The 16,319-nt window shown below is 40.0% G+C and overlaps 1 protein-coding gene across 16 annotated transcripts in view; it reads right to left on the bottom strand.

Moving 5' to 3' along the window:
• The window catches only part of RALGAPA1 (Ral GTPase activating protein catalytic subunit alpha 1), a 177,027-nt gene that overhangs the window by 105,504 nt on the left and 55,204 nt on the right, over nt 1-16,319 (bottom strand). For 9 of the 16 annotated variants that reach the window (XM_060262571.1, XM_060262572.1, XM_060262573.1 and 6 more), the window contains 3 exons: nt 3,555-5,096; nt 1,646-1,770; nt 721-937 (listed from right to left, as the gene is read on the bottom strand). In XM_060262571.1, coding sequence (XP_060118554.1) covers nt 721-937; nt 1,646-1,770; nt 3,555-5,096 — 1,884 coding nt within the window. The remainder of the gene's footprint in view (nt 1-720; nt 938-1,645; nt 1,771-3,554; nt 5,097-16,319) is intronic. The other 7 variants (XM_060262580.1, XM_060262581.1, XM_060262582.1 and 4 more) reach the window with 2 other exon arrangements.

Raw genomic sequence — 16,319 nt, 5'->3', positions numbered from 1 at the left:
CCTAGGAATCCTAAACAAGCCATTTTATGTAACCACTACAATATGCAATTTGATTCCCTGTTCCTTCCCCGATCACTCATACAGATTTAACTGCAAAAGCAGAGGAAACAATGTGGTTCCTTCCAGTATAAATACTGTTTGGCCACCTGCTAGGAGACAATAAGACGGCAAGCTGTTCCCAAACTGAGTAGTGAAAACACTCAACCAGAAAACTACTGAAGCTGTAGCCAATTCAACGCTGCTCTGATAGCAGTTTACCCTGGAGAGCCAAAAATTTTTTAAAAAATTAGAGCTAATGGGGTATTGTGAAAACAACTGAATAACTGACAGCCTGAGTGTCCCTTAATCAGTGCAAGGAATGGTCCTGGCTTAAAGTACTGGTTTCTAAATTTGGTTATAATCCAATACATAAGACTCAGCATAAATACTATATGCTATTAAAGCATGAAGTGCTTAAATATCAATTTCACAGTCCTAGAGGTCATTAAACCACAGTACATAGTTTCCATAAAGACCTCTCTTCAAACCACATGTTTTATACAGCTGCCATTTCAGTGGCATTCCTTATGGATTTCATTCTGGTTCACACTTCTTTAACAACCCTGTTAATGGCAGATTTGATCTTCACTATGACATCTGCTGAACAAAGCTGATTAGAAAACAAACTAATATGCCATAGATGGTAGAGATCCAGGGGTAATGGCATATGGGAATACTTGCTTTCAAACTTGTGGCCATCATACTGGAATGCGCTGAAGGAGTCAGAATGGCTATCCGAACTGACAAGGTCACTGCTGCCTGCACTGGCTGGAGATGTCCATTCAGAAGGCACTCCTGGGTCATCTACAGGCCGCATTTGGCTCTGCTTGTTTAGTATGTCAGGAAGGTCCTTTGGAACTTCTAGGCTTCCTGGACTGCTCCCTCTTCTTGTCACATTCTAGGTGAATATTTGAAATAAAAAATAAAAAATGTCTTTACAGTATCATGTTCCTATTTCACATACTAAGTTGTCAAGAAACAAACATCAAAATATATCTAGCTTCCACAAATTTAAAGTCAAAATTTGTTTTTTTCAAACAGTGACATTTTTGAAATAGCCCCCCCCCCCCATTTATATACTGTATAATAACAGTGATCATTTTAATTTGGCTATTTTCTTTGTTACAATTTTTTTTAAATGGTCTCTTACCCCACCCATTAAATAATAGAGCCTCAGTCTAACTACACCTAAAAAAATGAATTATCTTTTTCACAAACAAAACACATAATGTAATGTAATATAGTTGTATGCCTAAAAGCATTCCTAAGAGACAGAGAAATACTGACACATATATACTGAGAAAGAGACCTGAGGAGATTGAAGATAGCTGTCAGGCTCTGATAAGAAAGTATGGGACAGCTGATGGTATTACATAAGGGCCTAAGACTGCAATGAACCTTCCCTCTTTCTGTAAGATGCAGAAAGGGGCTCACAAAATAGGGCAACTTGAAATTAGCTGGTGGGGGGAATCAACCCCATGAATTTTAGTGTCCCTTTAGGTTAAATTACTGCATCACTAGTAATTAATAATTGTTGATTCTGTAACTTAATTAACATCATCATTATATTTGATATTTCAAGATAAAAAAAAATTCAAAAGCTTACCAAAGCACTACCACTGCGTAGTCTTTCTGCTATAAACTCATCCATGAGATCAGGAATATTTGTATTACTACTGCCATTATCACTACCCAGAGGGTTCTGCTTTTGGCTCATATCCTCTCTATTGGCTAAAAGCAAATGAATGACTGTATATAGTAAAGAACAATTTCAACAACAATAATTTTTTAAAGTACTGAAAAACTAGCAAATACAAAAGCTAATTTCCAAACATGCACTTAATGCCTCTTTTCTCTTAAACAGATTTAGTTTTAAGAATTAGTAGATCTAGCCATTCCCACCCGCCCTACCATCACCACTGAGCAAGTGTTAGTCAATTTCTGGTGTGACCTTGAAAAGAGCAAGAAAGCTTACAGATAAGCACTACTTAAAGTTGTTAATGCTTGCTTCAGCATACATTCTTCATTCCTCCATATCACCAAACACATAATATGCGCCACTGAATTCTGCCAGTGTATGAGAATGAGGAATATGTAGGTAGGAAGTACCACTTCAATGCAGTACTGTATACACAGAGTACATCTATACAAAATGATAACAATGATAAAAAATGATGTGATATGAAGAGAAATAAGAGTTGCAAAATTATGAATGTTTTATGATCAATTACCCCATCAGTACAGAATTACACTATTTCAATGATACTGTGAATTCTGTTAAATTTTTGGTATTTTGATCTTGAAGGTTCCAATTTTTGGTATTTTGATCTTGAAGGTTTCAATTTTTTCCTGATTTATATTTGTCCATAACCAACAGTTATTCCTTCAAGAAAACGTAAAGCAACCATGCTGTTAAATTTGAGATGTACTTCATTTTTATATATTAAATTTTGAAATATAAAGTTTTAAATGCTATAACCTAAATACTCTTAGAATCCAGACTGCATGTATTTTCTAAGAAATTTACTAAACAGCACATTAAAATAAAGTCAGTCTGAAAGAATCTAGGGAATTGCTGCCCAGTTTGCTGTGATCTGCTTACAAAGACTGCCCTCAGATGGTACTAACATCTCAATGCAGGATGCATTACAGAACATACTGTTAATCATGCTAGCATACAATATAAAAAAAAACCAGCCAAAAAACCTACCTCACTGCTGAAAGTTAACGGATTGTTCTTTTAAGGTTAATTAATGTGAACTATGATGGTGATATTAGAGTGACAGCAAGCTTTACCCATTTTGATAAGCACATAGAGGCCTTATAGTTAGCTCAAGTAGAACTATCACAGAACCTTTATGCACTTTCACAATCCCAGTAAAGAGCAATGAGATGTTGTTAGGAAAATGGTGCATCCATTCTAGTGAATGCACACAGAAAGCACTAAAGCATGTTTTGAAATGTCTCAAAACAATAATGGCTAAATTCATCCTGGATTGTTATGATCAAATAACCCAACTTGAAATTTCTACATCTGATTCAGTGTTTTTCAGGAGGAGGAGGAAGAAAAACAAATTGAACCTAGAATTGGCTCAACTGCAATAATTGGTAAGTAGGAAGATGAACTATAAATATCCAATCTACTTTTGCTATTGGAAAGCATGTGTGCCAATTATACATAAATGAACTTCAAGACCTACCAGGAAAGGAAAAGTATAGACAGGATCCTTTGGTAGGTCATTTACTGTCTCTTCCTCTTCCCTATCTCAAATGTTCAGCAGCAAAGTAGTTCACTAAATGTCTTTAAAAGGATAATTAGTAATTTAAAGTTTATAAATACAACTTATGCTTGGGAAGAAAAATTCAGCTGGCCATATGCGCATGCAAAACCAAACAGGAAAAGCACTGATCATCCCAAAGCCTTTTGATTGCTTTATAAGAGCTTGCTTCAGGTGCATTAAGCCAAACTGGTGCTGCCTTTCTCCTTTTGCACTCTGCACACTGTTAGTGCTCACCTGCAGCTTTCTTTCCAAAATAGCCCATTACATGACTGTACAGATCCCTCAGTGGAGCCTCTGCTGGCACTCTGTTCTGCCTCTGTGGGGAAACATTTGCCTTCGGCTTCGAAAGAGCATGTACAACAGTTTTATAAACACCACCCAGGGAGCCCTGCTGTTGTCCCGACTCCTGACTCGCTGGTTTAGGTGGGCTACGATTAGACATCTGATTTACTCCAATACTTTCCTTCTGCAATGTGAAAGCTGGAACTTCTCCCGAATCTTTAATCTGTTTATTATTAGCAGAAGTTGTATTGATTGCATCTAGAGGTCTATATATTCCAGGCCTGACCAGCACGGCCACAGCAGATGAGCCGGTGCTTGTGCTGCTGCTACTGCTACCACTACTGAAACCACTGAGTTTACGAAGCCTTGCTTTCCATGGGGCCTCTTTGTTTTCTAGAGGATTATAAAACTGAACTGATTCAGTAGATGGTCTAAATGTAACATGAACACTGTTTCGTTTTCTAGCTGCTATTTTCATGATTTTAGCCTTGTGAGTTACGGTTTCAGATATGCTTCTCTTGGTTGGTGAGACTTTGCTCATGCCTGTCACGTGAACCATTTCAGGGTTAACTAAGGCTTTAGGTGGCATTTTCTTTGCATGCATAACACTTGTGCTGATTATTTTTTCATTAAAAAGGGTGCTTTTATGCTTGTCAGCTAACACTGTTTCCACAGATACATCTGCATCAGTGGCAATTTGTCTGTGCAAATATTTCTTCCTTTCTTGGTTAGGAGGGCTACTTAACCCATATTCAGGCAGGTTTTGGGCATGCTTATCAACATTTAACTGTTTAGCTTTATCAGCGTGGTTTCCTGTCGAATCGTCTACTTGTGTAGGTGCAATATTACTTATAAAGCCACTTTGGTTTTGCTCCAATTGCATCTCTGCATTATTGATCGTTGGTGCAACCGTGGTACTACTTGAGCATGTAACAGTTTGGTCTGTGTACTCTACTCCATCCAATGGTAATTTATCACTCTTACTTATTCCTTCAACTTCAAGAGGAAAAGGCTCTTGCTTATCTATCTCAATGCTACTGCAAAGTTCTTCTTTTTCCTTAAGATATTCTCTCAGAGAGGAAAAAAGATCATCTTCACCTTCAAGGTCAATATATTGGTTTTGTTCAAAGGCTGTAAATTCAAGTTCTACAGGGCCTACCAAATGACAGAGATGGTCATAAATACTATCCCCAACTTCCAGAGAGGACTCTCTGCTATTTGAATCAGTAACGTGACTCTCAGTGGATCTACATATTGAAGAGGCCTCAGTGGAACTCTGCAAGCTTGGAGCATGATGGGATGAACCGTCAATGACAGGAACTGCACCTTTGACTCGTTCAACTGTGAATGGTTCCAGGATGTCAGATGTGCTGCTACTTCGTGGTAGTGGCTGTTCTTCATTCAGCACATCAAAAACTTCACTGGGTGTTTCCTCACTCTGTGAAAAATGTCTGACTCGAGGTGGACGTGGGAGGATCTGAGCATCATCCATGTCTGCAGAAAAAGTATGGCAGTATTTATCTGCATAATATATTTCTTATAATTTTATTTATTCAATGCTACAATACAGTAATGGTCTTTAAAAGCAGCCCAAAGTACTTCCTTTACAATGAAATATTTTCTATCAAAAACTAAAAGAGTGTTAAAAACACTGACACACATCACACACTATCAAGTACAAAGTGAGATGTAACTGAGTTAGAACATCAGAACACAGTCTTAAAATAGTAACATGCATAGAAACAGACAGCGAGATTATGGGAGATTTGGAAATGCTGTTTAAAACTAGAGCTGTGCCAATAAATTATAAAATATTTATTTAAATTGACAAATCCACAAAGTTTATATATAATGCTCCCTATAAAAGAACCCCCTAGAGAAACAGAATTTTATAAAATATGCCACTCGAGTTGATTCCAAAATTCTGGTCAGAATTAAGATGACTCACTGTGCAGAGGTAGTTACATTATCTTTCATCATTCAGTAGACTCTTACACAGGTGTAGGGAGAATTATAAAACAGGTTTATAATTAAGAACTGGATTTTACCCTACATTTTTCTCTTGTTTTCTCAGGTACTAGGGTAACTCCCCCCCCCCCAACTGAATGAAGGCTTCCTTCCCTCCAAATGTTAAGTGGTGAGGTAAGGAATGCTGCTCCCTCATTCAACCACCAATTAGGATCTTTGAAAGCAGCTAGTATCACTACAAACCAAAAACTTATTTCCTGTAATAAGCAGGAAAAAAGCTTTACCAGTGCTTCAGAGAAAGGTTAATAAAAATTGAGTCAGCTGCTTATGATTACAGAACAGTTTTATTTCTCCTTTTTAAAAAAGAGCAAAATTATATATGGATCTTTTCCTCTGGTTCCATTAGAGTGCACTGAACCAGCACATGGAACAACAGTAGAACCACTACTTATCGGCAAGAATATGTCTTCCTTTCTCTCCTACTCTAAATGCTAGCCCAAAGAATTATGCCCTCTGTGGTTAGAGATAATCACCAGCCAGGTTCAGATTTACACATATTGTCACAGTATCTGCCACTTAAGAAAAATGATTTCATAATTTCCTGCAAAATCTATGGCAAAAGGTTGCTTCTTCTGACACTAAGGTCTCTATAATGCCCAGAGGAGTTCACAGAAGCCCCTGCAGCTGATCTGCACATCAACTTCTAAGAGATTCTGGATTGCAGTCTATGGAAAACTACTAAATTGAAAATTGTACATACATCTGGGGAATCATACCTGTAGCAATTAAGCTTTCAGAATGCAAGTTTTAATAAACTCCAAACTAGAGGAGGTTGTGTTTTTTGTTCACCTTTCCATAATTAATAAGCAGAGTCTACCCTAAACAAACAAGTCCTATGAGTACTTTAACTCGTAATCTTCAATATAAAGCTTGGGGCAGAGTTGCCAAATTACTATGGAGCATATGTAGTTTAGTCTGGGTGGAAGAGTCCTCATCTTAACTTAAAAGTGGCAGAAATCAGTCAGACCCCTTCCCTTAGTTAGTGCTATATTTAGCAGAGTTGCACTGTTCTATGTCCATTGAAGCCAAGGCCTTAAAAGGATGTAACTGTGCTTAACATGGCACTGCTTATTATCTAGAGGATGAACCAACTGGCCTGACTGTTAACCCCCTACATATAAATGATTCAATCAGGTGATAGGTCTAATCAGGGGACATATCGTAGAAAAAGAGGTGCTGAAGTTCATTAGCACAACACATTTGCGTATGCCACACACCCCTGACATCACTGGAAGGTGCACTAAATTATATCAGCTCAGCATCTACCTTAAAATGCTTCTTGAATTATAATTGCCATAATAAAATCTTATCCCCATAATATTTTTAAAATTACTTTCTCTTATGCAGTCACAGTGGTATGATGAAGATTTCCATCTGTCTGCTTGATATGTTTTGGTTATTTTCTCATTTTCTGTTGGCAAAAATATTTGAAAGTTTGTCAAATCTTAAGAGTTCAGCAAAATTCTCATAGGGGGTTGAACGATGGAGTCCAGAAGCAATTATTTTTGGGGAGAGAGAGGAAAGAAAGCAGAATAAAATTTAGAGGTTCCAGAGGTTCTGTGAGCTCCTGCGCAAAATGAGGCCTGGGTCTAACAACTGGCTGGTTTTTGTGCATAGCTCCTCAGACTGGTGCCACACTGCATGACCTTACCTCAAATCAGATAAGCAACCTGTGACAGACTAGGCAATGGCCCAACATTCCAGGGATGAGTTTTGGAACTGGCTTTTATCCTACAGCCATAAAAGAAAGATCACATAAAGATAGTGGCTAGACGTAAAAACTGTGTTGTCATAGGTGATTTTAATTACCCCCAGATTGATTGGGTCAATATGTGTTCTGGTCGAGAGAAAGAGATTGAGTTTCTAGATGCTCTCAATGACTGTGCTATGGAGCAGATGGTCTCTGAACCTACCAGGGGTGGGGCAATCCTGGATTTGATCCTAAGTAATGCCCAAGACTTGGTGAGAGATGTAAAAGTGATCACACCGCATGGGAACAGTGACCATAACGTTATTGATTTCACCATTTGTATAAATAGGGAGTTGTCCCAAAAGACCAGCACAACCACGTTTAACTTTAAAAGGGGTAAATTCTCTGAGATGAGGAGGCATGTGAAGAGGAAACTGAAAGGAAAGGTAAATGCAGTCAAAACCCTTGGGGAAGCTTGGAAGATATTTAAAACTACAATCCTAGAAGCTCAGATAAAATATATACCACAAGTTAGGAAAAGCACAAACAGGTATAAGAGAAGGCCTGAATGGTTAACAAACAAAGTAATGGAAGCTGTAAAAGATAAGAAGGACTCCTTTAAGTAGTGGAAAGCTAGTCCAAGTGAGATTAATAAAAGGGAACACAGGCAGTGGCAAATTAGATGCAAGACTGTGATCAGGCAGGCAAAAAGGAACTATGAGTAGCATATTGCAAAAAAAACATAAAGACCAACAATAAAATTTTCTTCAAATATATTAGAAGCAGGAAACCAGCCAGGGAGGCAGTGCGGCCCTTGGATGACCAAGGGGTCAAATGATTACTGAAGGAGAATAGGGAGATGGCTGAGAAGCTGAATGCATTTTTTTGCCTCCGTCTTCACTGTGGAAGATAAGAAGCATTTTCCTGCTCCAGAACCATTTATATTGGAAGGGGTGTTGAAAGAGCTGATTCAGATTGAGGTGACAAGAGAGGAGGTCCTACAACTGATAGACGAATTAAAAACTAATAAGTCACCAGGTCCGGATGGCATACATCCAAGAGTTCTGAAAGAACTCAAAGTTGAACTTGTGGATCTTCTGGCAAAAAAATATGTAATCTTTCATTGAAATCTGCCTCCGTTCCTGAGGACTGAAAGATAGCAAATGTCACCCCCATCTTTAAAAAGGGTCCAGAGGAGATCCGGGAAACTACAGGCCAGTCAGTCTGACTTCAATACTGGGAAAGTTGGTAGAAACCATTATCAAGGACAGAACGAGTAGGCAAATTGAACACCAGTTATTAAGACTCAGCATGGGTTCTGTAAGGGAAGATCTTGCCTCACTGACCTGTTACATTTCTTTGAGAGGGTGAATAAACATGTGGACAAAGGAGACCCAATAGATATTGTTTACCTTGACTTCCAGAAAGCTTTTGATAAAGTTCCTCATCAAAGGCTCCTTAGTAAGCTCGAGAGTCATGGAGTAAAAGGACAGGTCCTCTTGGGGATTAAAAGCTGGCTAATTAATAGGAAGCAGAGAGTGAGTATAAATGGGCAGTCTTCGCAGTGGAGGACGGTAAGCAGTGGAGTGCCGCAGGGCTCAGTACTGGGTCCCATGCTCTTTAACTTGTTCATAAATGATTTGGAGTTGAGAGTAAGCAGTGAAGTGGCCAAGTTTGCAGATGACACTAAATTGTTCAGGGTGGTGAGAATCAGAGAGGATTGTGAGGCACTCCAAAGGGATCTGTTGAGTCTGGGTGAGTGGGCATCAACGTGGCAGATGATGCTCAATGTGGCCAAGTGCAAAGTAATGCACATTGGGGCCAAAAATCCCAGCTACAAATACAAGTTGATGGGGTGTGAACTGGCAGAGACTGACCAAGACAGAGATCTTGGGGTCGTGGTAGATAACTCACTGAAAATGTCAAGACAGTGTGCAATTGCAATAAAAAAGGCCAACACCATGCTGGGAATTATTAGGAAGGGAATTGAAAACAAATCAGCCAGTATCGTAATGCTGATAATGCAGTATCATAATGCAGTATCATAAATAATCGATGATGAGGTCTCATTTGGAATACTCTGTGCAATTCTGGTCACCGCACCTCAAAAAGGATATTATAGCATTGGAAAAAGTGCAGAAAAGGGCAACTAGAATGATTAAAGGTTTGGAACACTTTCCCTATGAAGAAAGGTTAAAACGTTTGGGGCTCTTTAGCTTGGAGAAACGTCGACTGCGGGGTGACATGATAGAGGTTTACAAGGTTATGCATGGGATGGAGAAGGCAGAGAAAGAAGTACTTTTCTCCCTTTCTCACAATACAAGAACTTAGGGTTTGTAGAATCTTTCGGGCTCAAGTGCCGTGTTCTACTGGAGAAAGTTTTTCTTCCAGACGTTTCGTTCTCAGCTGCAGAAAACATCCTCAGTGGTGTTGCAGCCGGAGCAGGCGCTCTGACCTTCTTGGCTGCTGTGCATTGAGTGAGGCCAGGGCTGCTGGAGAGCTGCTATTTCTAGGCTGGAGGGGGTGTGGTGAAAGGGCAATAGGTTTGTGGATGTGCCCATTGTTTGGTGGGGCTTCCTGGAAGGGTAGTGATAAGGAAACTGGCTGCTGAATGTGACCATTGTTCTGTGTTAATTGCTGGGAGGGTTGGAAGGGGTGTGAAGATAAGGAAGATGGTTGTTGACTGTGCTGATTGTTCTGTGGAATGTGCTGGTTGTTCTGTGAATTTCTGCAATTTATAGTCTGTAGGGTGTTTTGCAGAGCTGGATACCAAGAATGGTGGATGGAAATGCCTTCTTCCTTTCTGTTAAAGTTGTGCTGGTGTTTGTAAATCTCCATAGCTTCTCTGTTCAGGCGAGTACGATAATGTGAGGCCGTAGAAAGGACTTCAGTTCTTTCAAAGTGGATGACGAGGTCTCCTTCTTGAAGTGCATGTTCAGCTACAGCTGATTTTTCTGGCTGAAACAAGCGACAGTGTCTCTTGTGTTCGGTGAGACGGGTGTTGATACTGCATTGGGTAGTGCCAGTGTAGACTGCACCACAGGAGCAGGGTATTTTGTAGACTCCAGGGGTTGAAAGTGGATCTCTCATATCTTTGGCCGAGCACAGCATGTGGCGGATCTGTTGTGTGGGTTTGAAGACTGTGTCAACATTGTGGCGTTTGAGAATTTTGCCAATGCGGTCGGTGACAGAGTTTATGTAGAGCAGGAAGGCTGTACCTACATTTGTGTGTGGCTCGGGATTTGGTGTGGCTGGTCTCTTGGGATGGAGGGCTCTTCTAATTTCTTGTAGGGAGTATCCATTGGCCTGCAGTGACTGGTTGAGGTGGTGTAGTTCCTGCTGGAGTTGGCTTGGTTCACAGATGCGTGATGCTCGGTGGATGAGGGTTTTTACAACTGTACGTTTTTGGCAAGGATGATGATTGGAATTCTTAGTTAGATAGCGGTCGGTGTGTGTGGGTTTCCTGAATACAGTGTGGCCGAGTTTTCCGTCATCTTTCCTGGTAATGAGGACGTCAAGAAAGGCAAGTTGACCATTCTTTTCTTTCTCCACGGTAAACTGGAAACGAGGATGGACTGAATTCAGATGAAGGAGAAAGTTATTCAAAGCAGCCTCTCCATGACTCCAGATGGCAAAAACATCATCCACATATCGGAGTCAGCAACGTGGTTTTAGGAGGGCAGATCTTAGTGCTGTATCTTCGAAGGTTTCCATGTAAAAGTTAGCGATGACAGCGCTAAGGGGGCTTCCCATGGCAACTCCATCAATCTGTTCATAAAAGTTATTGTTCCATTGGAAGTAAGTAGTGGTGAGCACATGGTGGAATATTTATTTATTTATTTACTTTCAATTTATATCCCGCCCTCTCCGCAAGCGGACTCAGGGCGGCTCACAGCATCACTTTTTAAGAAGGGTCGGCGCTTGTTTCCCGCCTTTCGCCGCCGATAGGAGCCTCAAAGCGGGTCACAACCACCTCCCCCTCCTCTCCCCACAACAAGCACCCTGTGAGGTAGGTGGGGCTGAGAGAACGTGACTGGCTCGTGGTCACCCAGCAGGTTTCGTGGGGTAGGAGACGGGGATTCGAACCCGGTTGATCACACCAGATCCGAAGCCGCCACTTTTCCCCACTACGCCACGCCGGAATACGGCAGTGATGTCATCAGGAAAGATGTGTTGTAGTTGGACAAGGGTTTCTTTGCCAGGAACCAAAGTGAACAACAAGACGACATCGAAGCTTACTAAAAGATCGCTGGGTTGGAGTTTTAGGGGTTTGATTTTTTCCAAAAAATGTGATGAGTCCCTGATATAAGAGGTAGTGTTGCCCACAAGGGGTTGAAGAAGGCTGGTCAAGTGTTTGGCTATGGCGTAGGTAGGTGAGCCGATGGTGTTGACTATCGGTCGAAGAGGAACATTGGGTTTGTGGATCTTAGGGAGGCCATACAGTCTGGAACTCGTGGGCATTCAATGAAATTGCTGAGTAGTCGGGTTAGAAAGGATAAAAGGAGGTACTTCTTCACCCAAACGGTGGTTGACATGTGGAATTCACTGCCACAGGAGGTGGTAGCAGCTACAAGCATAGCCAGCTTCAAGAGGGAGTTAGATAAAAATATGTAGCAGAGGTCCATCAGTGGCTATTAGCCACAGTGTGTGTGTATATATATATATGTGTGTGTGTGTGTGTGTGTGTGTAAAAATTTTGGCCACTGTGTGACACAGAGTGTTGGACTGGATGGGCCACTGGCCTGATCCAACATGGCTTCTCTTATGTTCTTATCACCTTAAATGGTTCTAGATGAAGTCTAGAGTCTTGTTCTGGAGATTTTTTTTCTTTTGATGTCTCAGAGTTACTGGCATTAAAACCCCCAGAAATGTGAGTATTGTAATTAAGTGATTTTCAAAATGCTTTAAACTGATAATAATTTATGCTTTAAAATGTTCTAGAACTCTGAATGTGTCCTGGTTTCTAAGTTTGCATGGAAAAAAACTGGGTAGTATTTGTTACTGTTATTATGACTATTCTAAAATCTTGCCTCTCAAAACTAAAAAGACTCTAAGTTAACCTCCAGGCAAAGCAATCAGCACAGAGCTCAGAAAAGCATATTCTTCTTTCTCCACTCCGTGGGTGAATACCACAGGGCACTGGACTATTACAGGAACACTGTGTGTCTCCTGTATCCCCAGCTGCCCTCCGCTCCTGCCTTAGAGAAAGAGTTCAAGTAACATCAGGTAAGAGGGAGGATGGTCAGCATTAAAAGATATGCACATGAGTCTTCCACTGATGGTGTGGGATGTTTCAATGTACAAATCTATGGAGGAGGAAGGGTTCTATTGCACCTTATGCTGATCTGACCACATGTGTGGCTGTGCTGCACAAAGATCAATTGTGCCCTCAGTGGTTTGGAGAGGGTGACTGCATCTTTTGTGTTTGATAAGCTTTAAATTCCTACTAAAAGGGATAGCAGATTGCTGTGATCACGTCAAGATTGGAATCCTGAAGGAAAACACCACTGAAATGTTTGAAAACCTGTGCTTATAAGCAACAATGATAATTTATCAAAAAAAAAACCCCAAACCCTATACAGTGAAAACAATATTTATAATTTAACTTTAATGGACTACCATGAATTATTCCTGTAATACAATCTGCATGCTGAAAAGCAAAATTTGCTTCAATATGAAATCCATTTTTAGCCATGGAGAGAAGAGCAAACAGTTTCAAACATTCTTGTCACTTTGTCACAATAGATCGTAAATTGAAAAATGCCAAAGACAGATAAGAAAACAAAGATTACTGCAGCAGTAACACAGAGTTTTTCTTTTAAAATAAGAGTCCATATCTTACGCTAAGCAACTATAAATTAACTACAATGGACATTATGCATTAGCACAAATCTAATGTTTAAGGGGATCATCTGGTACAATCCAATAGTCATTTTTATATATTTCTAAGAAGTCCTTATCATCTTAGTCTATTATTAATCAGCTGGTGATTGATAAAATTTCAGAAGCAGTGTCAAAAATTCTTGGGAGACTGATTTTGGGACACACATTCCACTTATAAGGAACTGCTGGGGGAAGGAGCAACAGAATGACTCCTACCTGGAAAAAAAAGTGACCTTCTTTTACCTAGAAAATTAAAGGGACAAGAAACTAACAGCAAGTTAACAAGCCAAATAGTGAACAGGTCTTGGGCCAAGGTTAGTGGAGAAAGAAGAGCAGCCAGGGAACTGGTAAGTTATTATGGCTTTATAGAAGGTCACAGTTACTGAATCTGACTTTTCAAAAGCTACTGTCTCTAGATTTATGTACGTAGCTGAGCATGGAAAATGATGAAGATGGGCAACTCAGTCTGAAGTGGGTATTTGTTTTTTAGAGTCTTTAAACATCCATTGTTACTAGTGCATACGATAGCAGCAACCTAGGCAGAGGCAGGCCTGCATTACTAGCACTCTGATAATCAATTTGTGAACCCAATAATTGCCATGAAAAGCAGTCTTGGCTCCTATGCACAACAAATGGCTTCAGTTAGAACAGGGGTAGCCAACGGTAGCTCTCCAGTTGTTTTTTGCCTACAACTCCCATCAGCCCCAGCCATTGGCCATGCTGGCTGGGGCTGATGGGAGTTGTAGGCAAAAAAAAAAAAAATCTGGGGAGCTACCAGTGGCCACCCCTGAGTTAGAAAACAAGATTGTAGGACTAAATATGGACTCTATACAGCAGGTTATATAACAAATAAGTAATCATTTGCATTGAAGATGCATAGACTTTTTCACTTTTCTTTGGTTTGGGAAGTGAAAGTTTAGAGCCACCACCATTTTAAAAGAATATGAGCTATGATGGAAGCTTTGCTACATCAGTGGGGACTCTAACAACACTCTGAAACTGGAGCTCAACCGAGAAGAACAGGAATTGTTGTTTTTGTATGCAGAAAATCCCCAAAGCTATGTGTAGAACGATGACCAGAGTTTAAGGTAAGCAGATACTATCATAAGAGATGCTGGCAGACTGGGAGAGGCTATGACCAAACTGAGAGCACAAACAAAAGATCCACAGCCAAGGACACAATCCATTATAACAGCTAGGTCTTTGTTGATAATTATTTTCAAATAAGTGCTGTCCAGCTGACAAAGCTGTGCCAGCTCCAGAGGCAACACCATATGCCAGGGGTGGCCAACGGTAGCTCTCCCCATGCTGGCTGGGGCTGATGGGAGTTGTAGGCAAAAAACATCTGGAGAGCTACCGTTGGCCACCCCTGCTATATACAATATTTTTTTTTCTCACAATACAAGCGGAACCCAATGAAGCAAGCTGTTCTTAAAATATGGCTTGGTTTTTCTTTTGGTTTTTCCCTCATACTAATTTGTTAAAACTATTTGGGCCTAGCCATTCTTGTATAAACTATTGCTTTGATCCCATGTACAAACAGCTGGAATCTGTACATGTACTTGGGTCAGTGGGAGAGTGATGCTATGCTTGAAGAAGTCTTCCAGCCCTTTGCAGCAACAACTACAGCTGGAGGGAAAGAGAAAAAAGACCCACACACACCCCAAGCAAGTAACCATGCCTATATAACTGTAGTTCACATATTTCTATACTCAGTTGATGGAAAAGGAACAAAGCTTTGAGCTTCTCAAAGCATCTGCAAATTCTGCAAGAGCAAGATTTCAGAACTATGTAGGACACCACAATTTAACAAGGGCTCACCAGCATAGTGGTTATGGTGTGAACAGTTTTCTACAATATTTCATTTCTACTTTATCAAACCCCCCTATTCTTTTCTATCTGAAACATGGCACACTAATAGTTGCTTAAGCTAATGCTTTGGACATGACAGTTAATCCTACTAAATAGACTTGCTCTGATAACTGGCTAAGTATGCCAGGAAAATGAGCTTCCAAGAAATGAACAATAGAATCTTGTCATAACCAACCTGTCTTATATAAAGCAGAGATTCTGTCCTTACACTAATGATTTTCTGTAGCCTATTAAAATAGTTTGTGGGATGAAGTGAGCCCATGGGATGAAGGTAATAGAGACAACTAAGTATGGAAATGGAAAGAAGTTAGTTTGACCACTGTCCACGCTTGAACATGTTCAGTGACTGCAATCACTTGGTGATCAGAGCTAAATTATTACTTTATCTAGTGCAAACACAATTATGTATTGCACAACATCTATCAAGAGATCCCTTTAAGAATCCAGACTGAAAGTGGCAGTTTTCATTAAGAAGATAATTTTCAATGCCAGCTTTAAAATCCAATCAAACTGATCACAACTGGACATTGTCTCCTTCAGCCTCCTATGATTTTTAATATTAGGAGGAAATACTTGTACCATTGCCATTCCAGTGAAAATATGACTAACTTTGCTTAAAACTTGGGAAAAAAACCCCAGCAAGTCTCTCTTTTTTTTTAAACTATATTTCATACATGGTGAAGATGGAGCTTGCACACCTGTCCTGCATACATTTTATGAATCCAAAACCCCAGACTTTGTTGTCAGCCTCACACGCGGAAGAACTTTTTTTCACATACTTCAAACTTAATGACAGCTGCCCTTCTGTGTCTCAATTTCAAAGTGGCTTGGCAAATTAACTACTCAGTTTTGTGAAATGCAGAAAGTAGATTTCGTTTTCAATTGTTTATAAAGTTAAGACTAAAATGTGATGTGTAGACATGTGGGCTACCATCTGTATTTAAGCAGTATAAACCTGCTTGTTCACTCAGCGTATGATGAAAAGAATGTTTCATGGATGGTTTTTCAAGTACAAAACAATTCCTCAGTGTGCATGTGCATGGTGAGTTAGGGAATTGCATTAGCCTTCATTCCAATCCAAAGTAATGATTACAGATTTTCTGTTTACAAGGCACTAGAAGAGACTGGAATTACCAAACACAGCATTTTAACTGTGAATAAAAATACTTTTTTTCAGTTTGAAATTCAGAAATACAGGCATTAAGTTCAGTTGCTTCAAAACAAAATCCACCATAATAAAGAAG

This window comes from Heteronotia binoei, chromosome 21, assembly GCF_032191835.1.
Source record: "Heteronotia binoei isolate CCM8104 ecotype False Entrance Well chromosome 21, APGP_CSIRO_Hbin_v1, whole genome shotgun sequence".
Taxonomy (NCBI): Eukaryota; Metazoa; Chordata; class Lepidosauria; order Squamata; family Gekkonidae; genus Heteronotia; species Heteronotia binoei.
The sequence above is the reverse complement of the archived record's forward strand: the minus strand, read 5'-3'. Positions and strand labels throughout refer to the sequence as shown.